Raw genomic sequence first — 26,053 nt, forward strand, 5'->3', positions numbered from 1 at the left:
ACATCCCATCATATCTTCTCTGCAAACACTACGACTGACTGCTCTCAGCTGCATTACAGGAAGCAACCAGTCATTAGTCTAGAAACTAAAAACATCCCATAAAAACAGACTACCTTTTCCACTCTTCAGTCAAATCCCATTTGTCTGTGAGAGAGTTGATTACTAAATGTCAAGTCAAAGTCAGCTTTAGTGTCAATCTTCCAGTTTGTGTGCACAGACAGAGAGATCGAAATACTGTTTCCCACAATCCAGAATATAAAAACATATGTATATAAAAAATATGTGTGCAAATATTTATATATATTTATACACAGAATCAAAGACACATGTTTACATTAAGACCTAAATACAAAAATACAACAATCAATATATACAAAATAAAATGACAGTGGCTATAAATAAATAATAATATATATAAATGTGTGCATTTCCAGCTGGCCTTCTATAGTTGATGGAAGAATGAAAGAGCCTGCAGTCAGTGGGTAACATCACTGATCTGTTTCCCCAGAGAGAGAAACACCTCCCTGTGTTTCATACAATACTGCTGAACCAGCAGAGACCCCTTACTGACCAGAGAGTCTCCAGTCTGCAGTCTGGACTCTCCAGAAGATCTCTCAGCAGCTTCACTCCTGAATCCTTCAGATCGTTCTCACTCAGGTCCAGATCTCTCAGATGGATGTTGGACTTCAGAGCTGAGGCCAGAGCAGAACAGCTGATCTCTGACAAACTGCAGCGCCTCAGTCTGAATAAAGAAAACATGATGAGGATAAAAATCAGTTTATAATCCAGTCAGATGTTCAGGTCTGAAATGTGCAGCTCATCATTACTGCGTCCTAATCAATGATCTTTCCCTGAATAACAGTGACCGTCATTCTGTTATTGAGGATACTCATTATATCAGCCTTCTGTCTATTATCTGTGAAAACACGTCTAAATGATTGGGAACTAGGGCTGCACGATTAATCGAATCGAAATCACGATATCAGCTTGTGCGATTACATAACCGCAACAGGCTGCGATTTAATTAAATAATAACATGTGGTGGTGTAGAGCCGATGAATGGGAGTCGGAGGCGGTGTGTTTAATATGGAACTGCACACTTTATTTTCCATTTAACTACACACACAAGAACGCACTAGCTGCTACTGTGAAGCTGGAATGCTAACAACAGGAAACCGGAACACCAAGTGAAGCACATCCCTCCGAAAGATGGTCGTACACTTGACTGATGATTTCTCATTTATTGAAAACTCCAAAAATCAACGTAAGAGCTACACAAAGACACAACACAACAACTACAGTTAAGCTTCATCCATATTAGCATCACTTTAGCAAACCATTAAACAAGTGAACCGCAAAGTTATAAAACAATATAAACGAATCAGGACACAAGTTTATATCAGTTAACACTAACCTTGTGCCTCTTGCTAATACTTTAATGTTAACTTTTTATTTTGATATCGCCGTATTTAAATGTAGATATCTCCATTAATGTCTGTACTTTATCTCCGTTCATCTCCGACAAGCTTTTTTCTTTGGGAACAGTAGCTTCCTGTTAATAGCGCAAAGTCGCCTTCTAAATAAAAGCATGTCTAAATAAAACAGGAAGTTGAGTTAACTTGCACTTAAGAAATGTATACAATCGCAATGAAAGTAACAAAAACAATGCAATATCCTTTTCAGGTTCATTGGTGGCCAAAAATAATGCTCCATCTGTAATATGGCGATACTTTGGGTATCACTTTTATTTAACATATATGTTGTTCCAGTTGTAGAGGTTACACTAAATATGCCCCATGTTGTTACTTGCTCTTTTCTCTGTTGCATCCTCATTTGTTTGGGCATCCAGATGTCTTATTTAATGAACATGTGCATGTGTTCTTATATTTTCTGGATAGTAGTGCAGAAAGTATGCAGAGAAAACCTTTATTTTCAAGGAAGATATATTTTGGTATTTATTTGATTTTATCAGATTCTAAGTTATTTTCAAACAGTAGCCTACTGCTCAGATATTGTTGTTGTTGTATTTGTTTATGATTCTTTGAGAATACAGATTTCAAAATGATCATTTGTCTGTGCTCTTCCCTTTCCCTGACCAAGTCCATATTACACTTTGTTCATTCAATCACAAATCACAACATTGTCCACAATAATCTCAATATGACTTTTTCACCAGATCGTGAATCCCTATTGGGAACATAAACATTTCTATGTCACAAAGTAAACTTTATGTAAAACTAATATTAGTTCAGAGGACCTTCTTTATTCAGAGCATCTACTAAAGAAAACATACATTTACTTGAACAACTAGCAGTGGAAGAATAATAGTTTCTTTAGGAAACAATCAACTGTTATGACTGCAGACTACATTTAGAGAAATACAAATGTGAACAAAACAACATTTACAAACGTATGGATGTTATATATATGTAGAAGAACAAGTTGAACAACTAATGAAACATGTGAGACCTCCAGCAGTAACAGAGAGTCAGTGAACTGACCTGAGAGTCTCCAGTCTGCAGTCTGGACTCTCCAGAAGATCTCTCAGCAGCTCCACTCCTGAATCCTTCAGAGTGTTGAGACTCAGGTTCAGATCTCTCAGATGGATGTTGGACTTCAGAGCTGAGGCCAGAGCAGAACAGCTGATCTCTGACAAACTGCAGTACCTCAGTCTGAATAAAGAAAACATGATGAGGATAAAAATCAGTTTATAATCCAGTCAGATGTTCAGGTCTGAAATGTGCAGCTCATCATTACTGCGTCCTAATCAATGATCTTTCCCTGAATAACAGTGACCGTCATTCTGTTATTGAGGATACTCATTATATCAGCCTTCTGTTTATTATCTGTGAAAACACGTCTAAATGATTGGGAACTAGGGCTGCACGATTAATCGAATCACAATCACGATATCAGCTTGTGCGATTACATAACCGCAACAGGCTGCGATTTAATTAAATAATAACATGTGGTGGTGTAGAGCCGATGAATGGGAGTCGGAGGCGGTGTGTTTAATATGGAACTGCACACTTTATTTTCCATTTAACTACACACACAAGAACGCACTAGCTGCTACTGTGAAGCTGGAATGCTAACAACAGGAAACCGGAACACCAAGTGAAGCACATCCCTCCGAAAGATGGTCGTACACTTGACTGATGATTTCTAATGTATTGAAAACTCCAAAAATCAACGTAAGAGCTACACAAAGACACAAAACAACAAATACAGTTAAGCTTCATCCATATTAGCATCACTTTAGCAAACCATTAAACAAGTGAACTGCAAAGTTATAAAACAATATAAACGAATCAGGACACAAGTTTATATCAGTTAACACTAACCTTGTGCCTCTTGCTAATACTTTAATGTTAACTTTTTATTTTGATATCGCCGTATTTAAATGTAGATATCTCCGTTAATGTCTGTACTTTATCTCCGTTCATCTCCATCAAGTTCTTTTCTTTGGGAACAGTAGCTTCCTGTTAATAGCGCAAAGTCGCCTTCTAAATAAAAGCATGTCTAAATAAAACAGGAAGTTGAGTTAACTTGCACTTAAGAAATGTATACAATAGCAATGAAAGTAACAAAAACAATGCAATATCCTTTTCAGGTTCATTGGTGGCCAAAAATAATGCTCCATCTGTAATATGGCGATACTTTGGGTATCACTTTTATTTAACATATATGTTGTTCCAGTTGTAGAGGTTACACTAAATATGCCCCATGTTGTTACTTGCTCTTTTCTCTGTTGCATCCTCATTTGTTTGGGCATCCAGATGTCTTATTTGATGAACATGTGCATGTGTTCTTATATTTACTGGATAGTAGTGCAGAAAGTATGCAGAGAAAACCTTTATTTTCAAGGAAGATATATTTTGGTATTTATTTGATTTTATCAGATTCTAAGTTATTTTCAAACAGTAGCCTACTGCTCAGATATTGTTGTTGTTGTATTTGTTTATGATTCTTTGAGAATACAGATTTCAAAATGATCATTTGTCTGTGCTCTTCCCTTTCCCTGACCAAGTCCATATTACACTTTGTTCATTCAATCACAAATCACAACATTGTCCACAATAATCTCAATATGACTTTTTCACCAGATCGTGAATCCCTATTGGGAACATAAACATTTCTATTTCACAAAGTAAACTTTATGTAAAACTAATATTAGTTCAGAGGACCTTCTTTATTCAGACCATTTACTAAAGAAAACATACATTTACTTGAACAACTAGCAGTGGAAGAATAATAGTTTCTTTAGGAAACAATCAACTGTTATGACTGCAGACTACATTTAGAGAAACACAAATGTGAACAAAACAACATTTACAAACGTATGGATGTTATATATATGTAGAAGAACAAGTTGAACAACTAATGAAACATGTGAGACCTCCAGCAGTAACAGAGAGTCAGTGAACTGACCTGAGAGTCTCCAGTCTGCAGTCTGGACTCTCCAGAAGATCTCTCAGCAGCTCCACTCCTGAATCCTTCAGAGCGTTGTGACTCAGGTCCAGATCTCTCAGATGGATGTTGGACTTCAGAGCTGAGGCCAGAGCAGAACAGCTGATCTCTGACAAACTGCAGCACCTCAGTCTGAATAAAGAAAACATGATGTCACTTTAGACAACAAAGTTCACCTGTTTTGAAATAACTCCAGGTAAGGTAATAATCTCGTTCAGAGTTAAACAGGGTTTTAATGTCAGAGATGATTAGAAACCAATCCACTGATAATCTGGATCTTTCACTTGGATCACATGTTTTAACCAACATCCCTTCATCTCCCTCACAGCTCCTCAGTACTGACAGCATCTCCCACTTGACTCCCTGGAGTCACAGTGTGAGTCTGTGGAAGCTCACACTCTCTCTCTCCCTCACACATCACCTTCTCTTTGATAATCTTGATGAAATTGCAGTCCATTAGCAAACATGAAGAAGAAATTAACAATTAAAATGTATTGTTTCAAATTCAGAAAATGATAAACACAACAGATCTTGTATGAACTGCAGTCCAGTGAACTGACCCTGAGAAGCCTCCAGTCTGCAGTTTGGACTCTTTAGTCCAGAACTCCAGCAGCTTCCCACTCCTGAGTCCCTTCAGAGGGTTGTTACTCAGGTCCCAGATCTCTCAGATGGGAGGGGTCCGACTTCAGAGCTGAGGCCACGACTTCAAAGTGAGTCTCTGAGAGTCCACAGCCATCAAGTCTATAAAAACACATATATTACAACATGTGTTAAAACAAGAGGAAAACATTATATTAACTTGAAGCATTTGATGAAAAACATATTTGAACATATGTTCTGATTGAGATTTGCTGTTAGTCTATTTTATATCATAATATAATATAGTAGAGCTTAATGAGTTTGTCGGTGTGATCTGATCACATGTCTGTGCTCCTGCTGTCACTGACTGTTACCAAAAGAAAAACAGAAAATCAAAAGTTCCCCTATTATACAGTTTCTCATAATATATCACAGGTCTCAGATATATCCAGAGCCTGTCTCTGATTGGCTGAACAACCAAACAGATCATTGCAGCATTACCCATAATCCCCTCTGTTTCAGCCCTGTTTCCAAAGTGCTGATTCTCTGTCTGTTACTTTAGATGAAAGTAAGGAGCCCCTCCCCACGCCCCTCTGAGAGAGATGTGGTTACAAAGAACTCAATGGTGCTCTAGGAGGAGATTCAGGTGATAAGGGGGGGGGTGGGGGTTACCTTGGTTGCTGATTGGCTAATGGTTACACAAGACAAAACATCCCTCCGAAAGAAAAATCACAACATTGTCCACAATAATCTCAATATGACTTTTTCACCAGATCGTGAATCCCTATTGGGAACATAAACATTTCTATGTCACAAAGTAAACTTTATGTAAAACTAATATTAGTTCAGAGGACCTTCTTTATTCAGAGCATCTACTAAAGAAAACATACATTTACTTGAACAACTAGCAGTGGAAGAATAATAGTTTCTTTAGGAAACAATCAACTGTTATGACTGCAGACTACATTTAGAGAAATACAAATGTGAACAAAACAACATTTACAAACGTATGGATGTTATATATATGTAGAAGAACAAGTTGAACAACTAATGAAACATGTGAGACCTCCAGCAGTAACAGAGAGTCAGTGAACTGACCTGAGAGTCTTCAGTCTGCAGTCTGGACTCTCCAGAAGATCTCTCAGCAGCTCCACTCCTGAATCCTTCAGAGTGTTGTGACTCAGGTCCAGATCTCTCAGATAGATGTTGGACTTCAGAGCTGAGGCCAGAGCACAACAGCTGATCTCTGACAACCAGCAGAACTACTCAGTCTGAATAAAGAAAACATGATGTCACTTTAGAAAACAAAGTTCCTGTTTGAAATAACTCCAGGTTTAATAATCTGTTCAGAGTTAAACAGGGTTTGAATGTCAGAGATGATTTAGAAACAATCCACTGATAATCTGGATCTTTCACTTTGATCACATGTTTAACAACTCCTTCATCTCCCTCACAGCTCATCAGTACTGACAGCATCTCCACTGACTCATGGAGCACAGGGTGAGTCTGTGGAAGCTCACACTCTCTCCCTCACACATTCACCTTCTCTTTGATAATCTAATGAATATTCAGTCATTAGCAAACATGGAAGAAATAACAATTAAAATGTATTTGTTCAAATTCAGAAAATGATAAACACAAACAGATCTGTATGAACTGCAGTCAGTGAGCTGACCTGAGAGCCTCCAGTCTGCAGTTTGGACTCTTTAGTCCAGAACTCAGCAGCTCCACTCCTGAGTCCTTCAGAGCGTTGTGAGTCAGGTCCAGATCTCTCAGATGGGAGGGGTCCGACTTCAGAGCTGAGGCCACGACTTCAAAGTGAGTCTCTGAGAGTCCACAGCCAGTAAGTCTATAAAAACACATATATTACAACATGTGTTAAAACAAGAGGAAACATTATATTAACTTGAAGCATTTGATGAAAACATATTTGACATATGTTCTGATTGAGATTTGCTGTTAGTCTATTTTATATCATAATATAATATAGTAGAGCTTAATGAGTTGTCGGTGTGATCTGATCACATGTCTGTGCTCCTGCTGTCACTGACTGTTACCAAAAGAAACAGAAATCAAAAGTTCCCCTATTATACTGTTTCTCATCAATATATCACAGGTCTCAGATATATCCAGAGCCTGTCTCTGATTGGCTGAAACACCAAACAGATCATTGCAGCATTACCCATAATCCCCTCTGTTTCAGCCCTGTTTCCAAAGTGCTGATTCTCTGTCTGTTACTTTAGATGAAAATAAGGAGCCCCCCCCCACGCCCCTCTGAGAGACATTTGGTTACAAAGAACTCAATGGTGCTCTAGGAGGAGATTCAGGTGATAAGGGGGGGGAGGGGGTTCCTTGGTTGCTGATTGGCTAATGGTTACACAAGACAAAACATCGTTATGACATCATAAAGTGGCCAAAATCTGATCAGCTCATTTTCAGACAGGTTTTTATAGAAATGGATCAAAAAGAGAGAAAATCTTTGTTCCTGAAACTTTCAGAGTCTCTTTCCACAAAGGGGACACATGTTGATGTAGAAGAGACATGAAGAAGAGGGGACACATGTTGATATAGAAGAGACATGAAGAAGAGGAGGACACATGTTGATGTAGAAGAGACATGAAGAAGAGGGGACACATGTTGATGTAGAAGAGACATGAAGAAGAGGGGACACATGTTTGATGTAGAAGAGACATGGAGAAGAGGGACACATGTTGATGTAGAAGAGACATGAAGAAGAGGGGACACATGTTGATGTAGAAGAGACATGGAAGAAGAGGGGACACATGTTGATGTAGAAGAGACATGGAGAAGAGGGGACACATGTTTGATGTAGAAGAGACATGAAGAAGAGGGGACACATGTTGATGTAGAAGATACATGAAGAAGAGGGGACACATGTTGATGTAGAAGAGACATGAAGAAGAGGGGACACATGTTGATGTAGAAGATACATGAAGAAGAGGGGACACATGTTGATGTAGAAGAGACATGAAGAAGAGGGGGACACATGTTGATGTAGAAGAGACATGAAGAAGAGGGGACACATGTTGATGAAGAAGAGGGGACACATGTTGATGTAGAAGAGACATGAAGAAGAGGGGACACATGTTGATGTAGAAGAGACATGAAGAAGAGGGGACACATGTTGATGTAGAAGAGACATGAAGAAGAGGGGACACATGTTGATGTAGAAGAGACATGAAGAAGAGGGGACACATGTTGATGTAGAAGAGACATGAAGAAGAGGGGGACACATGTTGATGTAGAAGAGACATGAAGAAGAGGGGACACATGTTGATGTAGAAGAGACATGAAGAAGAGGGGACACATGTTGATGTAGGGGGACACATGTTGATGTAGAAGAGACATGAAGAAGAGGGGACACATGTTGATGTAGAAGAGACATGAAGAAGAGGGGACACATGTTGATGTAGAAGAGACATGAAGAAGAGGGGGGACACATGTTGATGTAGAAGAGACATGAAGAAGAGGGGACACATGTTGATGTAGAAGAGACATGAAGAAGAGGGGACACATGTTGATGTAGAAGAGACATGAAGAAGAGGGGACACATGTTGATATAGAAGAGACATGAAGATAGAGGGGACACATGTTGATGTAGAAGAGACATGAAGAAGAGGGGACACATGTTGATGTAGAAGAGACATGAAGAAGAGGGGACACATGTTGATGTAGAAGAGACATGAAGAAGAGGGGACACATGTTGATGTAGAAGAGACATGAAGAAGAGGGACACATGTTGATGTAGAAGAGACATGAAGAGAGGGGACACATGTTGATGTAGAAGAGACATGAAGAAGAGGGGACACATGTGATGTAGAAGAGACATGAAGAAGAGGGGACACATGTTGATGTAGAAGAGACATGAAGAAGAGGGGACACATGTTGATGTAGAAGAGACATGAAGAAGAGGGGACACATGTTGATGTAGAAGAGACATGAAGAAGAGGGGACACATGTTGATGTAGAAGAGACATGAAGAAGAGGGGACACATGTTGATGTAGAAGAGACATGAAGAAGAGGGGACACATGTTGATGTAGAAGAGACATGAGGAAGAGGGGACACATGTTGATGTAGAAGAGACATGAGAAGAGGGGACACATGTTGATGTAGAAGAGACATGAAGAAGAGGGGACACATGTTGATGTAGAAGAGACATGAAGAAGAGGGGACACATGTTGATGTAGAAGAGACATGAAGAAGAGGGGACACATGTTGATGTAGAAGAGACATGAAGAAGAGGGGACACATGTTGATGTAGAAGAGACATGAAGAAGAGGGGACACATGTTGATGTAGAAGAGACATGAAGAAGAGGGGACACATGTTGATGATAGAAGAGACATGAAGAGAGGGGACACATGTTGATGTAGAAGAGACATGAAGAAGAGGGGACACATGTTGATGTAGAAGAGACATGAAGAAGAGGGGACACATGTTGATGTAGAAGAGACATGAAGAAGAGGGGACACATGTTGATGTAGAAGAGACATGAAGAAGAGGGGGACACATGTTGATGTAGAAGAGACATGAAGAAGAGGGGACACATGTTGATGTAAGAAGAGACATGAAGAAGAGGGGACACATGTTGATGTAGAAGAGACATGAAGAAGAGGGGACACATGTTGATGTAGAAGAGACATGGAGAAGAGGGGACACATGTTGATGAAGAAGAGACATGAAGAAGAGGGGACACATGTTGATGTAGAAGAGACATGAAGAAGAGGGGACACATGATTGATGTAGAAGAGACATGAAGAAGAGGGGACACATGTTGATGTAGAAGAGACAGTGAAGAAGAGGGGACACATGTGATGTAGAAGAGACATGAAGAAGAGGGGACACATGTTGATGTAGAAGAGACATGAAGAAGAGGGGACACATGTTGATGTAGAAGAGACATGAAGAAGAGGGGACACATGTTGATGTAGAAGAGACATGAAGAAGAGGGGACACATGTTGATGTAGAAGAGACATGAAGAAGAGGGGACACATGTTGATGTAGAAGAGACATGAAGAAGAGGGGGACACATGTTGATGTAGAAGAGACATGAAGAAGAGGGGACACATGTTGATGTAGAAGAGACATGAAGAAGAGGGGACACATGTTGATGTAGAAGAGACATGAAGAAGAGGGGACACATGTTGATGTAGAAGAGACCTGAAGAAGAGGGGACACATGTTGATGAAGAAGAGACATGAAGAAGAGGGGACCATGTTGATGTAGAAGAGACATGAAGAAGAGGGGACCACATGTTGATGTAGAAGAGACATGAAGAAGAGGGGGACACATGTTGATGTAGAAGAGACATGAAGAAGAGGGGACACATGTTGATGTAGAAGAGACATGAAGAAGAGGGGACACATGTTGATGTAGAAGAGACATGAAGAAGAGGGGACACATGTTGATGTAGAAGAGACATGAAGAAGAGGGGACACATGTTGATGTAGAAGAGGAGGACATGAAGAAGAGGGGACACATGATGAAGAAGAAGAGACATGAAGAAGAGGGGACACATGTTGATGTAGAAGAGACATGAAGAAGAGGGGACACATGTTGATGTAGAAGAGACATGAAGAAGAGGGGACACATGTTGATGTAGAAGAGACATGAAGAAGAGGGGACACATGTTGATGTAGAAGAGACATGAAGAAGAGGGGACACATGTTGATGTAGAAGAGACTGAAGAAGAGGGGGACACGTGTTGATGTAGAAGAGACATGAAGAAGAGGGACACGTGTTGATGTAGAAGAGACATGAAGAAGAGGGGACACAGTGTTGATGTAGAAGAGACATGAAGAAGAGGGGACACATGTTGATGTAGAAGAGACATGAAGAAGAGGGGACACATGTTGATGTAGAAGAGACATGAAGAAGAGGGGACACATGTTGATGTAGAAGAGACATGAAGAAGAGGGGACACGTGTTGATGTAGAAGAGACATGAAGAAGAGGGGACACTGTGATGTAGAAAGAGACATGAGAAGAGGGGACACATGTTGATGTAGAAGAGACATGAAGAAGAGGGGACACATGTTGATGTAGAAGAGACATGAAGAAGAGGGGACACATGTTGATGTAGAAGAGACATGAAGAAGAGAGGACAAATACACATTACACATATCAGACATGTAACAGTCATTACTGTGGACAATACCCAGAGAAAAGTGTTTAGGCTTCTCTGAGCATCTGAACTTGTGTTGCGAACACAAACACAATTAACAAAACAATAAAGTTTCAATATTTCAAACTGAATACCATCAGATGTTCTCAGTATATCAGCATTAAGACATGACTCTGTTATTGGTGGGAAATGATATAGATCTGATTTTAAACTCCAACACATTGTGATAAAAACCTGTGTCTGTTTAATGATAAAGAAACTACTAGAAAGTAATAATAACATATTTCTCTGATAACTGTAAGTCCTGCTGTGTGGTGTGATCACATGCTGAGAAACCTCTAGAGTCCTTCATGTGTTTGACATGTCGCCTCCTTCACTCAATATGAAGAGAGGAACGCTTCAGTTTAGCTATTATTATAAATAAATAGAAGAACAGTGCTGGTTTTATTTTGCTCTCAGTATTTAAACAGCAGAAATGTTATAGTGTTTATCTGAATAATTAAACTCCTGATCCACATTAGTTTATAAAGTTAATCACATCTGGACTTACTTGGCCTTCCTGCAGTTCCTCACAGCTGGAAGCAGTCTCCGTTTCCCCTCCCGTGATGTTTTGTACTGACTCAGGTCCAACTCATCCAGAACCTCCTCTGACATCTGCAGCATGTAGGCCAGAGCAGAGCAGTGGATCACAGAGAGTTCCTTCTCTGATCTGTTCTCTGACTTCAGGAACTCTGTGATCTTCTGATGTACTGAGTGGTCCTTCATCTCTGTCAGACAGTGGAAGATGTTGATGCTCCTGTCAGGAGAGATATATCCACTGCTCATCTCCTTCAGGTTGCTGATGGCTCTCTGGATGATTTCTGGTCTGATGTCTTTGCGACCCAGCTGGCCTTTGAAGATTCTCTGGATGATTGTTGGACGCTTGCCTGTGCGACCCAGCAGGCCTCCTAACAGACTCTGGTTGGACTCCAGAGAGAGGCCGTGGAGAAAGCGGACAAACAGGTCCAGGTGGCCATTTTTACTACAGAGGGATTTCCCCATGGCTCCCTTCAGGAAGACATCCAGGGATGGGTAATCCTGATCTCTGTTTTCACTGTTCTCATAGGGCCAGTCTCCCTGCAGGAAGTCCTTCAGTACCTCTGTGTCTCTGTTGGTGTAACAGTGCAACATGTAGACTGCAGCCAGGAACTCCTGAATGCTCAGATGAACAAAGCAGTAGACTGTTTTCTGGAAGATCACACTCTCTCTTTTGAAGATCTCTGTACAAACTCCTGAGTGCACCAAGGCCTCTGTGACATCAAGGCCACAGCGCTGCAGGTCTTCTTGGTAGAACATGATGTGTCCTTTCTCCAGATGTTCAAACGCCAGCCTCCCCAGCTTCAGAAGAACCTTCCTGTCAGCCTCCGTCAGCTGCTGTGGACTCGTCTCATGTCCCGCTTCATACTTCTGCTTCTTCCTCTTGGTCTGGACCAGCAGGAAGTGTGAGTACATGTCAGTGAGGGTCTGGGGCAGCTCTCCTCTCTGGTATGTAGTCAACATGTGATCCAGAACTGCAGCAGTGATCCAGCAGAAGACTGGGATCATGCACATGATGTGGAGGCTCCTGGAGCTCTTGATGTGAGAGATGATTTTGCTGGACAGGTCTTCATCACTCGATCTCCTCCTGAAGTACTCCTCCTTCTGGGCGTCAGTGAAGCCTCGTACTTCTGTCACCCTGTCCACACACTCAGGAGGGATCTGATTGGCCGCTGCAGGTCTGGAAGTTATCCAGACGAGAGCCGAGGGAAGCAGCTTCCCCCTGATGAGGTTTGTCAGCAGCACGTTGACTGAGGACTGCTGAGAGACATCAGACACAACCTCATTGTTTCTGAAGTCCAGAGAAAGTCTGCTTTCATCCAGGCCGTCAAAGATGAGCAGCACTTTGCAGACAGCCAGCTGCTCTGCTGTGACCTTCTGTAAGGTGGGATGGAAAACATGGAGCAGCCTGAGAAGACTGTACTGCTCACCTTTGATCAGGTTCAGCTCCCTGAAGGAGAGCGGGATCACCAGACTGACATCTTGGTTTCCCAAACCCTCGGCCCAGTCCAGAGTGAACTTCTGCACTGAGAAGGTTTTTCCAACTCCAGCGACTCCGTTGGTCAGGACCGCTCTGATGAGAGTCTGCTGGTCAGGTAAGGCTTTAAAGATGTCCTGGCACTTGATTGGAGTGTCATGGAGGGTCTCCTTCTTGGAAGCTGTCTCCAGCTGCCTCACCTCATGCTGGGTATTAACCTCTTCACTCTGGCCTTGTGTGATGTAGAGCTCAGTGAAGATGCTGTTGAGGAGGGTTTCACTTTGATCAGTTCCTTCAGTCACACGTTCACATCTCCTCCTCAGACTGAGCCTATGTTCATCTAGAACCTCCTGCAGACCACTATCTGCTGGAAGAGAAGGGAACACGAGAGAATCAGGAAATGCTTTTGAGAATCTAACAATAAAACTAATAAAAAATAGACTGAGTTGAAATGTTTTGCAAACAGCTTAATGTCTATGCTCTACAACAGTATACCTGATCAAGACCAAATGAACCAGGAAGAGGAATAAGACGCTGCATGAGTTCGGCCTCTTACCTCGTACAGAGCTGCTCTGACTGGCTGTCTGCAGGCCAGCTCTGGTTCTGGATCTCTCTCCACACTGGGGACAGGAGGGGTTTCCTGATGGAGGTCTCTGCTCCCAGTATGAGGTGATGCACTGTCTGCAGAACCAGTGTCCACAGCTGGTAGAGACTGGATCCTTCAGGACGTCCTGACACAGAGCACAGCTGGACAGCTGCTCCTCCACAGGAACACCACTCTGCCTCTTCCCTCTGTGGAGAGGAACACATCCTTTATAGCACTTTAGGGGAGCTGATTATCCCCAAAGGTACAACAAGGGGGAACATTCTAGTTTGATATTTAAAAAAAGGTCTCTACAATATACCTTTGTGGTATAGGTAGATAGCTTACAATTCATATTATCATGAAACCAAAGAGCATCCTGTCTGGATTCATGACATCCCCCAGAGGAGCACAAGTGCACTGCATCTACTACAGGGTTCTTACACCTTTTCCAAAGTCAAATTCAAGCACTTTTCAAGCATTTTCAAGGTGCATTTTCCAGCTTTTCAAGCAGCTTACAGCTGTTGTAAATTACATATTTATATACACATACTCAAATGATTATTTCCCTACCTCACATTAAATCAGATGTTCTTTATGCTATAAACAACCACATGTGTGTTTTGTGATAGCCTTCTACACGAGGATGAAAAATTAATGAAAATAAAACTAAGTTTAATATTTCAAAATCAGTGATCTGTACGTAGACTGGGCCTCCCATATAACCTGTCTGAGCCGATATAAAACAATCAGTCAAATAACTTTTCAATACATTATTGATTACTATTTTTGAGGTACTTTTAGGTTGGCAGTAAACATAAGTCAGAGGTACATGGTGTACTTCTACTCCACTACAGTTCAGAGGTACATGGTGTACTTCTACTCCACTACAGTTCAGAGGTACATGGTGTACTTCTACTCCACTAAATGTATTTAATACCTTTAGTTACTTCACAGATGTGGATGAATGATGTGAAATCTAACCAAGTGTTAAATCAGACTTTAGTTCCACCTGGAGTAAATCCACCAGCTACCCTGCAGTATACAAAGTCCTTCAAACTAGCTGCACCTTCTCCAGCTTTGAGAACACTTTCATGATCAATCATTATAAAACATATCATATATTCTGAAATGGACCAATCTGCACAACGACTACTTTCACTGTCGCTACTTTCACTATATTTGATGAGAATACTTTTCTACTTTCACTTGAGGAATATTTTGAATGCAGGACTTTTACTGTGACAGAGTATTCCTACACTCTGGTACTTCTACTTTTGCTAAGTACAAGATCTGAGTACTTATAATTTCACTACAAGATCTGAGTACTTATACTTTTACTCAAGTACAATACCTGAGTACTTATTCCACCTCTAGTAGCGTATTAGTCTGAATTGTAGCCACAAAATCACGCAGAGCTGCATAGAAATAGACTCACAATGGTAACAAGTGGAAAATAATATTTACAAATGTGTACAATGATTTGTAGGTAATGCTGACTACTCAAGAACCTGACTTCTACATCTTCAAAGGAAGACTGTGTTCATTCTACCATTACATGGGATTAAAGCAACATGTAGTTTTACTTGTATAATACTTCAATTTTATATAAAGACAGTTTGTTTTCATCTGTTTTCAAATAAACAAAGTCTTGGCTTTCAGAATATTAAACTTCTTTCGGCAAATTCAGATGATAAATACAACTTTGAAGCTTCGGCATAATTACAAGCAGAGAACTGAGTAACTTAACGTCACAGCAGGCATAACAACAGCTGGTGTTTCTTGTAAGTGTTTCCCCGGGAAACAAACGCAAAAATACACAAACACACACACACACACACACACACACTCGCGAGCTTCCCCCAGACCAGTAATACAAACGAAGATGTGTCTTCGGGTCGATGTGACTGATTTCGATAGAGCAAGTCACATTTGGTTTAGGCACGAAACATACTACCAGTAGAAATACATTGCTTTCAAAATCGCTCTGTGTCAAATCAAGAGATTATATTTATGCTATAACACAAAATGCCTTGAGTGCTTCATCCTCTGAACACCACACGATGGCGACTGTAACGCACATAACATAGGTACGCTCCTCTGAAATGATTGTCCCCTGCAATTATTATTATCCCTCAATCGAGTTTGCTATTCAGCTCGCTAACGTTAGCTTAAACAAACGTAACATGCAACGTTAGCCTAATCTAAAATGCTCTTCTACGGCGTACCTTTCATGTGGCTCGTCAGCGCAGACTCTCGCATCGTTATTTTTGCAAACTTTGCAGGAGCTGTTTTAGAAGCGAAGCAATTATTTTTCTTTCAATCTAAAAACCGAACTATTCAGTCAGACAGCAATTTATTGTAAAAGTAAAGCATTTACATTTTCAAGCACTTTATCTCAATTTCAAGCACCATTCCCAAAATTCAAGCACTTTCCCAACCTTGAAAACACCACGTCAAATGTCAAGCATTTTCAAGGATTTCAAGCACCCGTACGAACCCTGCTACTAAGACACACAGCTGTATTAACCTGGTACACTATAAACCCAACTTACAGAGAATCTGCTGTGAATTCATAGCAATAAACATCTGGAAAGGATGCCTGAATAACAACAGAATGATACTGATTTGATACTGAGTTAAAGCTTTGTCAGGTCTGACTCCAACACAACGAGCGTAAACATTTACAAACGTTTGTTTTCTGAATGAGATGGGTTTGATTAAAGCTAGGCTAACATTAGCTGCTCCATCAGCCCTCAGAAGAACTTCATGTAGTCATACGTACAGCAGTGACTATATTGTTAGCACCACAGACAGTCTTTGGTTTAAACAGGAACATGAATAACCCTGATTGAATATGAGCTGCTGTAGAGCTCTGTTCTCCTCTCTGATTCCCCTCAGACCGTCAGAGACCACAGGAGCACAATCTCAACACTGACAGCTTTCTGTAACAGAGCGTCACAGACTTTACACTCAAGTTGAAATGTGTCACGCTGCACGAATACGCAGGTGATATGAATTTCCCATCTTCACTTCCTTCGTGTTGCCAGGCACGGATCTGGGTCTTTGCATTGACTCTACATGTAATCTCTGAAACTCTGTTATATCTGCTAATGCTGAACTCAACCAGCTCACCAGGTGACTGCTATTATTAATAAACATCATAAAAAGACATATCATAAACATGCCCAAGTAGTTAAAGAATGTTTTGGATGATATATATTTAGTTTTAAATCAGTATTTATCAACATGTTTGCTATTTAAAACCCTTTCATACCACAGATACAATGATAATATAATTGCATATTGAATTATCCTCAAATAATGTTAGCTTGCTGTACTCTGCTGCGTGTTCCCTTTACAAAGTGCTCACATGATTCATTAAAGAACAGTTTAATATATTAGATTACATAAAAACAGAATCCTCTTCAGGTCAGGTTACAGTAGAGACAGACTCTTACTTTGTGTCTGAGGGTCCAGGTTCATTACTGAAGGTTAGAGGGTCCCTCATAGACCAGTCACTCTTCAGAGACAGACAGCTGGGGACTGGAGACTCTGCTCTCTGTCTGTGGAAACAACACATGTTTTAAACATCATTAGTTTATTTAAAGAGCTGATTTTGATCTCTGACTGTTCACCTGATTAAATATCTTTAGAGTTGTTGAGTCGTGATTGTGGGTTTCTGTTGTTAAAATTAATTTGAGTGTGAAACGTTTTACATATTTGTATTTTATTTGCTTAATTTAACACAAAGTCCAACATGTAGAGTGTGAGGATGATTTCACTGGTAGATCATTTACTATTGCTGTGAAGTCAAACAGAGCCTGAGGCTATAATAATGATCAAATAAATACAGATTACAATTAGTCGGAAAATAATATATATAAATACATATCAATAAAAAAATAGAAAACATTCTACCAAGTCAGGACAGGCAGCCGGTAACACACTGAAGAGTGCAGACGGGAAGCATTCTACCAAGTCCTCACAGGCAGCCGGTCAGACACTCAGATCCTTAGTGTTGTGTGAGAGGTCCGCAGAGCCACGGTGCGCTCAGATGTTTTATGTTCTGGTAATTGTTTGCGTGTGTGCCACGTGTCCTTTTATAACCATTGTTTATATAAGTATCAATTTGGTGCGCTAATTTTGCAGAACATTCTGAGCTTATGCTGCGTTCACACCGGACGCGATGTGAATATTCGCTTCGCTCTAAACGCTCGAGTTTCACCTCAGCTTGCAGTTTGTTATATCGCGTCATTCAAAACAGACATACCGTTGACGCGCCGCGCCGTTGACGGACAGTTGAGGTTGTTTACACTTCCATGCAAGATCGTTTTGGTTATTTCTGTCCTTGACTATGGAGGAACAACTATTGCTGCCTTGTACCTTCTGTGGAAGTGTATCGTACATCTCCGGGAACCCACTCACAGCCACAACGATCATCTCTTCCATCTTTACAACTGATCAACAGCAGGACGTCAGAGGGAATCCCAACGCTGATTGGCTTTCGTGAGAACGCGCCACCTGAATTTGACGCTCGAGTTGAAAAAATGTAACTCTTGCATTTGAGGCGGCCCGCTTCAATCGCGTGATTCGCACCACGTCCACCGCTTCATGCTCGCCGCCGGAGTGAATTTGCGTCTGTCCGCATCTCTGCATTGACTTTACATGTAATCGCACCGCCCCCAAACATCGCATTGTGAATGCAGCATTAGACTCTCTGTTAGTTATTGTTAAAAGGATAGATAAAAGAAGGACCTATTTATTTTTAACATCCTGCAATTAGCCTACTCTGATAGGTGTTAAAAGGATATATACGATTTTAGGAGGTTAAATACATTGAATTTAAGAAGAACAATAAATAAATACAATCTTTCTTGTTATAAATAATTCATTTGATTTACTAAAAACCTTTCTAATAAAATCCAGTCAATCTGCAGAGATTTTAAAAGAGCTCGGGTTTAGAGAATGTATGTTTAAAATGAATATTTCTGTGCTTAGTCTGCCCAGTTTATTTGTAAAATATTCACAATTAAGGCAGCAGTGTCAGTGTATTGTTTGCATGCTTTGTTTATTTTTAATAACTTGCTAGTTGTCTAAATGCATCTTTCTTGTTTCAAGTAAACTGCTGAAATAAAAGACTGAAAAGTAAAGCTGTGTCATTGGAGTGGAACCCTGTTCAAAGTCAGTAGATGCCTCAAGTCCCTTTCAAGGGGAAACTGCACCCAAATCAGAGGAGACTTGACTATTGCTGATGATGACAAGGAACAAGAGTTCAACTTTGTTGATGTACTAAAAACTGAATCCTCTTCAGGTCAGGTTACAGTAGAAACAGACTCTTACTTTGTGTCTGAGGGTCCAGGTTCATTACTGAAGTTTATAGGTTTCCACATAGACCGGTCACTCTTCAGAGACAGACAGCTGGGGACTGGAGACTCTGCTCTCTGTCTGTGGAAACAACACATGTTATAAACATCATTAGTTTATTTAAAGAGCAGATTTTGATCTCTGACTGTTCACCTGATTAAAGATCTTTAGAGTTTTTGAGTCTTGATTGTGGGTTTCTGTTGTTAAAATGCATTTGAGTGTGAAACGTTTTACATATTTGTATTTTATTTGCTTAATTAAACACAAAGTCCAACATGTAGAGTGTGAGGATGATTTCACTGGTAGATCATTGACTATTTGTTGGAGCTATATGTCTCTTTATATTATTTAATAGTTTAACATTTATTTGTCTTGCTGTTTATAGTGTTTATTGTAAATGTATTCTTAGTTAGTGTCATACGTTAAAGTCGTTTCTATGCTCTTATTTTGAAGGCATGTTTGGGCACCGTGATTAGAGCACCTGGTGTAATTGTACATATTGGAGACAGGTGGAGGTGGGAGCCAGAGCGCTAGCAGGCAAACGGTTTTTCACCAGGGTTTTCAACCACAAGAAAGGAAAGCCATAGGAAAGGCTTAAAGGAACCAACCATAGGAAACCTGTTCATTGTCAATGATATTGGATCATAATAAATGCACAACGGATAATCTTGTCTGGACTTGGATCATTGCCCTGCGTAAGATCTGCTAACTAGTGCCGCAGTGGCTGCATTATTTTAAGTTAATTATCTGTTTTATTTCTATATGATTTTGGCCGCGACACTATTGCTGATGATGACAAGGAGCAAGAGTCCAACTTTGTTAAGGTACTCTACTGGGTTTCATTAAACAGTTTAGATTATCAGATGACATAAAAACAGAATCCTCTTCAGGTCAGGTTACAGTAGAAACAGACTCTTACTTTGTGTCTGAGGGTCCAGGGTCATTTCTGAAGTATAGAGGTTCCCCTATAGACCGGTCACTCTTCAGAGACAGACAGCTGGAGACTGGAGACTCTGCTCTCTGTCTGTGGAAACAACACATGTTATAAACATCATTAGTTTATTTAAAGAGCAGATTTTGATCTCTGACTGTTCACCTGATTAAAGATCTTTAGAGTTTTTGAGTCTTGATTGTGGGTTTCTGTTGTTAAAATGCATTTGAGTGTGAAACGTTTTACATATTTGTATTTTATTTGCTTAATTTAACACAAAGTCCAACATGTAGAGTGTGAGGATGATTTCACTGGTAGATCATTTACTATTGCTGTGAAGTCAAACAGAGCCTGAGGCTATAATAATGATCAAATAAATACAGATTACAATTAGTCGGAAAATAATATATATAAATACATATCAATAAAAAAATAGATTAATTTTAATAAGAAATTAAATCATTAGCGTTACAAATATGTTCATTTAAATACAAATTACCCATTAATAGGGATAGAAATCGAGTGTGTAATGATCGCAGGCGGTCCTCCTCTGGCAAGCTGGGAGTAATTACACTAATCAGAAAGCCCCGGTGACGCTACCTGAAGGAGTTAAATAGTTGGTGAATGCGAGTCGGTGACACACTGAAGAGTGCAGACGGGAGGCATTCTACCAAGTCAGGACAGGCAGCCGGTAACACACTGAAGAGTGCAGACGGGAAGCATTCTACCAAGTCAGGACAGGCAGCCGGTCAGACACTCAGATCCTTACCCCCTGATCCCACCGGAAGCGTCTGCGCTGCGCCGCGCTGCGACCTCCTCCTGCGTCATAACCCACCAGGCGCGTTTCAAAACGTTGCGGAAGCGGAGCGTCGTGTATGCAGCCTAGCAGTTGTTGGATGAACGTTCCACTTCCAAAAATAGGATTCATCCTATATTTTATAAATTCCTTGCGGCGAGGAGCTTCTGGGACGCTTCGAGCCACGGTGCGCTCAGATGTTTTATGTTCTGGTAAATTGTTTGCGTGTGTGCCACGTGTCCTTTTATAACTCTACGCGTCATTGTTTATATAAGTATTAATTTGGTGCGCTAATTTTGCAGAACATTCTGAGCTTATGCTGCGTTCACACCGGACGCGATGCGAATATTCGCTTCGCTCTAAACGCTCGAGTTTCACCTCAGCTTGCAGTTTGTTATATCGCGTCATTCAAAACAGACATACCGTTGACGCGCCGCGCCGTTGACGGACAGTTGAGGTTGTTTACACTTCCATGCAAGATCGTTTTGGTTATTTCTGTCCTTGACTATGGAGGAACAACTATTGCTGCTTTGTACCTTCTGTGGAAGTGTATCGTACATCTCCGGGAACCCACTCACAGCCACAACGATCATCTCTTCCATCTTTACAACTGATCAACAGCAGGACGTCAGAGGGAATCCCAACGCTGATTGGCTTTCGTGAGAACGCGTCACGTGAATCTGACGCTCGAGTTGAAAAAATGTAACTCTTGCATTTGAGGCGGCCCGCTTCAATCGCGTGATTCGCACCACGTCCACCGCTTCATGCTCGCCGTCGGAGTGAATTTGCGTCTGTCCGCGTCTCTACATTGACTTTACATGTAATCGCGCCGCCCCCAAACATCGCATTGTGAATGCAGCATTAGACTCTCTGTTAGTTATTGTTAAAAGGATAGATAAAAGAAGGACCTATTTAATTTAACATCCTGCAATTAGCCTACTCTGATAGGTGTTCAAAGGATATATACGATTTTAGGAGGTTAAATACATTGAATTTAAGAAGAACAATAAATAAATACAATATTTATTGTTATAAAGAATTCATTTGATTTACTAAAAACCTTGCTAATAAAATCCAGTTAATTAAATCTGCAGAGATTTTAAAAGAGCTCGGGTTTAGAGAATTGATGTTTAAAATGAATATTTCTGTGCTTAGTCTGCCCAGTTTATTTGTAAAATATTCACAATTAAGGCAGCAGTGTCAGTGTATTGTTTGCATGCTTTGTTTATTTTAATAACTTGCTAGTTGTCTAAATGCATCTTTCTTGTTTCAAGTAAACTGCTGAAATAAAAGACTGAAAAGTAAAGCTGTGTCATTGGAGTGGAACCCTGTTCAAAGTCAGTAGATGCCTCAAGTCCCTTTCAAGGGGAAACTGCACCCAAATCAGAGGAGACTTGACTATTGCTGATGATGACAAGGAGCAAGAGTTCAACTTTGTTAATGTACTAAAAACAGAATCCTCTTCAGGTCAGGTTACAGTAGAAACTCTTACTTTGTGTCTGAGGGTCCAGGTTCATTTCTGAATTTGATAGGTTCCCTCATAGACCGGTCACTCTTCAGAGACAGACAGCTGGGGACTGGAGACTCTGCTCTCTGTCTGTGGAAACAACACATGTTTTAAACATCATTAGTTTATTTAAAGAGTTGATTTTGATCTATGACTGTTCACCTGATTAAAGATCTTTAGAGTTTTTGAGTCTTGATTGTGGGTTTCTGTTGTTAAAATGCATTTGAGTGTGAAACGTTTTTCATATTTGTATTTTATTTGCTTAATTTAACACAAAGTCCAACATGTAGAGTGTGAGGATGATTTCACTGGTAGATCATTTACTATTTGTTGGAGCTATATGTCTCTTAATATTATTTAATAGTTTAACATTTATTTGTCTTGCTGTTTATAGTGTTTATTGTAAATGTATTCTTAGTTAGTGTCATAAGTTAAAGTCGTTTCTATGCTCTTATTTTGAAGGCATGTTTGGGCACTGTGATTAGAGCACCTGGTGTAATTGTACATATTGGAGACAGGTGGAGGTGGGAGCCAGAGCACTAGCAGGCAAACGGTTTTTTAACAGGGTTTTCCAAACACAAGAAAGGAAAGCCATAGGAAAGGCTTAAAGGAACCAACCATAGGAAACCTGTTCATTGTCAATGATATTGGATCATAATAAATGCACAACGGATAATCTTGTCTGGACTTGGATCATTGCCCTGCGTAAGATCTGCTAACTAGTGCCGCAGTGGCTGCATTATTTTAAGTTAATTATCTGTTTTATTTCTATATGATTTTGGCCGCTACACTATTGCTGACGATGACAAGGAGCAAGAGTCCAACTTTGTTAAGGTACTCTACTGGGTTTCATTAAACAGTTTAGATTATCAGATGACATAAAAACAGAATCCTCTTCAGGTCAGGTTACAGTAGAAACAGACTCTTACTTTGTGTCTGAGGGTCCAGGGTCATTTCTGAAGGTTATAGGTTCCCACATAGACCGGTCACTCTTCAGAGACAGACAGCTGGGGACTGGAGATGTGTCCTCTTCCTCATCTTTTAAATCACTCATCTTCTCCAGTCTGAGAGACAAACCAGTAACACTGGAGACACACACACACACACACACACACACACACACACACACACACACACACACACACACACACACACACACACACACACACACACACACACACACTTGTTTCAATCTAAACCATCTTAATAATAAACTTGGTTAAAAGACATGAAATCAGTCAGCCTTCAGGCCGCTCTCCATTTTGACTGCGTCACATGTAACTCTGATGAATCAGGAAACAGGAAATAATAAAAGTTCACAACACTTGCAGAAGTCTCATTGGACTCTATGACGCACATTTTTAACCAATAAGTTATTTTCTGACATCCAGTTTGACAGAGTAAATAATGAATGTGTTAGAAAGCAGATCCTGGTGTTAACACTCACCCTGTTGTCCTCCTGCTCCGTCAAGCTGTAAAATGGCGTCTGGCAGTCTGACAAGTATGACTTCATACTTTCACTTTCAACTTCCCTCCCCGTCTGCAGCCCCTCCCTCTGATAGGAATCATGCTCAAGTTCCAACATAATAGTAACAAAAACATTGAAGACTTCAATGCTTCAAGATTGGAGGTTCAAAACCCCCATTAAACACACACACACACACACACACACACACACACACACACACACACACACACACACACACACACACACACACACACACACACACACACACACACACACACACACACACACACGTGTGGTTAAGCGGTGTCTGCTTGTAATGTGTTGATGAGGGATGAGACCCGAGCCAGCACACAGTTGAGGCGATCTCCGTTTATTCAATGATAATCTGACAACATACAACACATCAGTCGTTATTCAATTGTTTTTCTCCTCACACCAACTCTTCTCACATGGAACATTCGCAAAAAGGGAAGAGGAAACGTGAGGGACACACAATATGAAGGGGGAAGTCCCCACAAAAATAATCTTCTGAGTACATGACTACATTTCAGAGGTTCCGCCTCTCAGACCTAGTCAGGTATTGCACGTTCAATAAATGAAGAACACAGAATTATTAAATATAAAACACAGAATTTGTGTGATTATACTAAATGATTTACAAATGAACACCACTGCATATTCACACACACACACACACACACACACACACACACACACACACACACACACACACACACACACACACACACACACAAGCACACGTTCATCAATTTATTAACTTTAAGGTGCATACTGCCACCTACTGTACAAGAGTGTGTATCACCATGTCATCCTATCACCACTTGTGGAAGTGTACCACTGTGTTTACGTTATTTTAAATTGTTGTAATCAACCTGTTTCACTCAAATACTTAAAAAGTGCCTTCCTGGTACCCTCTCCCCTCTCAAACCTGTTTGAAATCCCATCCATTACACTCCTGTTTCTGAGGTTTAGGGAGTAGCACAACCTTTAATAGCAAAACCATTGTTGACGCTAATAAACTTGTAGGCCTATGTCTGGCTCTTGAGGGCTCTGCAGTGAAGTGTACTTCTTGCGCCAAATACAGCAATAAAAGTTAATCAAAGTTTATTTCATTAGCCCAATATCACACATTTTACTTTTGTCTCTGGGGGCTTTAAGGTGAACGTGAATATGCCGGAAATTCCAGGTGATTTGAGCTTTTAAAATATTTACTGAAGAGACAACAGTTACTGTGTTTCTCCTCGTGTACAACTTGACACAAAAAGTCAAAATAAAAGGGGGACCGGTCAGAAGAAGTGAAATAAAATATTATAGCGACTCAAAGATATTGTTAAAGACACGTGCCCAACTTTCCGAGCAATTGAAAGTGCACTTGTTATAAATGTTATCGTCTCCACAGAATACAAGGATACAAGCAAAACAACATTGTGTGAAACACTCACAGAAATTAATAAATATATTAACGTTAGTAAAAATCCGAGATGGCAAAAGTACACACATCCTTTAATCAAGTAGAAGTACAGATACTCGTGTTTAAAAATAATCAATCAATCAATAAATCAATGTTTATTTATATAGCCCAATATCACGAATGTTACATTTGTCTCAGTGGACTTCACAGTTTGTACAGAATATCAGTATGGCAATACGACACCCTCTGTCCTTAGACCCTCTTTCCTTAGACCCTCTGTCCTTAGACCCTCTGTCCTTAGACCCTCACATCGTACAAGGAAAAACTTCCAGAGAAAACCCACAGTTTAAAGGGAACATGGGAGAAACCTCAGGGAGAGCAACAGAGGAGGGATCCCTCTCCCAGGACGGACAGACGTGCAATAGATGCCGTGTGTAAATCGAAGAGATAATAATAATGTATAAGAGATAGAAAGTACAGGTATTTGTGTTCAACATGTAAGAAGTAGAAAGTACAGGTATTTGTGTTCAACATGTAAGAAGTAGAAAGTTCAGGTATTTGGGTTCCAAATGTAAGAAATAGAAAGTACATGTATTTGGGTTCCAAATGTAAAAAGTCTTCATAAAAATAAGTAGTGGAGTAAAGTACTGATACCAGAAAAATGTACTTAAGTAGAGTAACGAAGTATTTTTACTCCACTACTTCCCACCTCTAGTAAAAA

The 26,053-nt window shown here is 40.3% G+C and overlaps 1 protein-coding gene across 18 annotated transcripts; it reads right to left on the reverse strand.

Moving 5' to 3' along the window:
* Positions 1 to 323: 323 nt before the first annotated feature.
* On the reverse strand, positions 324 to 24,349 carry LOC117549667 (protein NLRC3-like). 18 transcript variants are annotated; one of them, XM_034221737.1, is made up of 12 exons: positions 23,880 to 24,349; positions 23,362 to 23,517; positions 22,418 to 22,522; positions 20,118 to 20,222; positions 19,175 to 19,279; positions 17,293 to 17,397; positions 13,805 to 14,040; positions 11,746 to 13,612; positions 6,725 to 6,898; positions 4,432 to 4,602; positions 2,502 to 2,672; positions 326 to 742 (listed from the first exon to the last, which is right to left on the reverse strand). In XM_034221737.1, exons 2-12 carry the CDS (start codon positions 23,484 to 23,486, stop codon positions 532 to 534), a joined length of 3,375 nt encoding a protein of 1,124 aa, XP_034077628.1. In that variant the 5' UTR covers positions 23,487 to 23,517; positions 23,880 to 24,349; the 3' UTR covers positions 326 to 531. The 18 variants fall into 18 exon arrangements, with proteins under 18 accessions (XP_034077640.1, XP_034077628.1, XP_034077646.1 ...); XM_034221736.1 differs by having other exon boundaries at positions 329 to 742; positions 11,746 to 13,615; positions 23,880 to 24,348; XM_034221755.1 differs by lacking the exon at positions 2,502 to 2,672 and having other exon boundaries at positions 327 to 742.
* Between the last annotated feature and the right edge of the window lie 1,704 nt (positions 24,350 to 26,053).

This window comes from Gymnodraco acuticeps, unplaced genomic scaffold (assembly GCF_902827175.1).
Source record: "Gymnodraco acuticeps unplaced genomic scaffold, fGymAcu1.1, whole genome shotgun sequence".
NCBI lineage: Eukaryota > Metazoa > Chordata > Actinopteri > Perciformes > Bathydraconidae > Gymnodraco > Gymnodraco acuticeps.

Bases quoted from the DNA above. Each gene is read 5' to 3' on its own strand.
- LOC117549667 (XM_034221736.1), bottom strand. From the start codon at position 23,486: ATGAGTGATTTAAAAGATGAGGAAGAGGACACATCTCCAGTCCCCAGC. The intron at 13,616-13,804 runs GTAAGAGGCCGA...CTTCTCTTCCAG, and splicing joins TCAGAGCAGCTCTGTACGAG to CAGATAGTGGTCTGCAGGAG. The intron at 4,603-6,724 runs GTCAGCTCACTG...TTCTTTATTCAG, and splicing joins TGCAGACTGGAGGCTCTCAG to ACTGAGGTGCTGCAGTTTGT.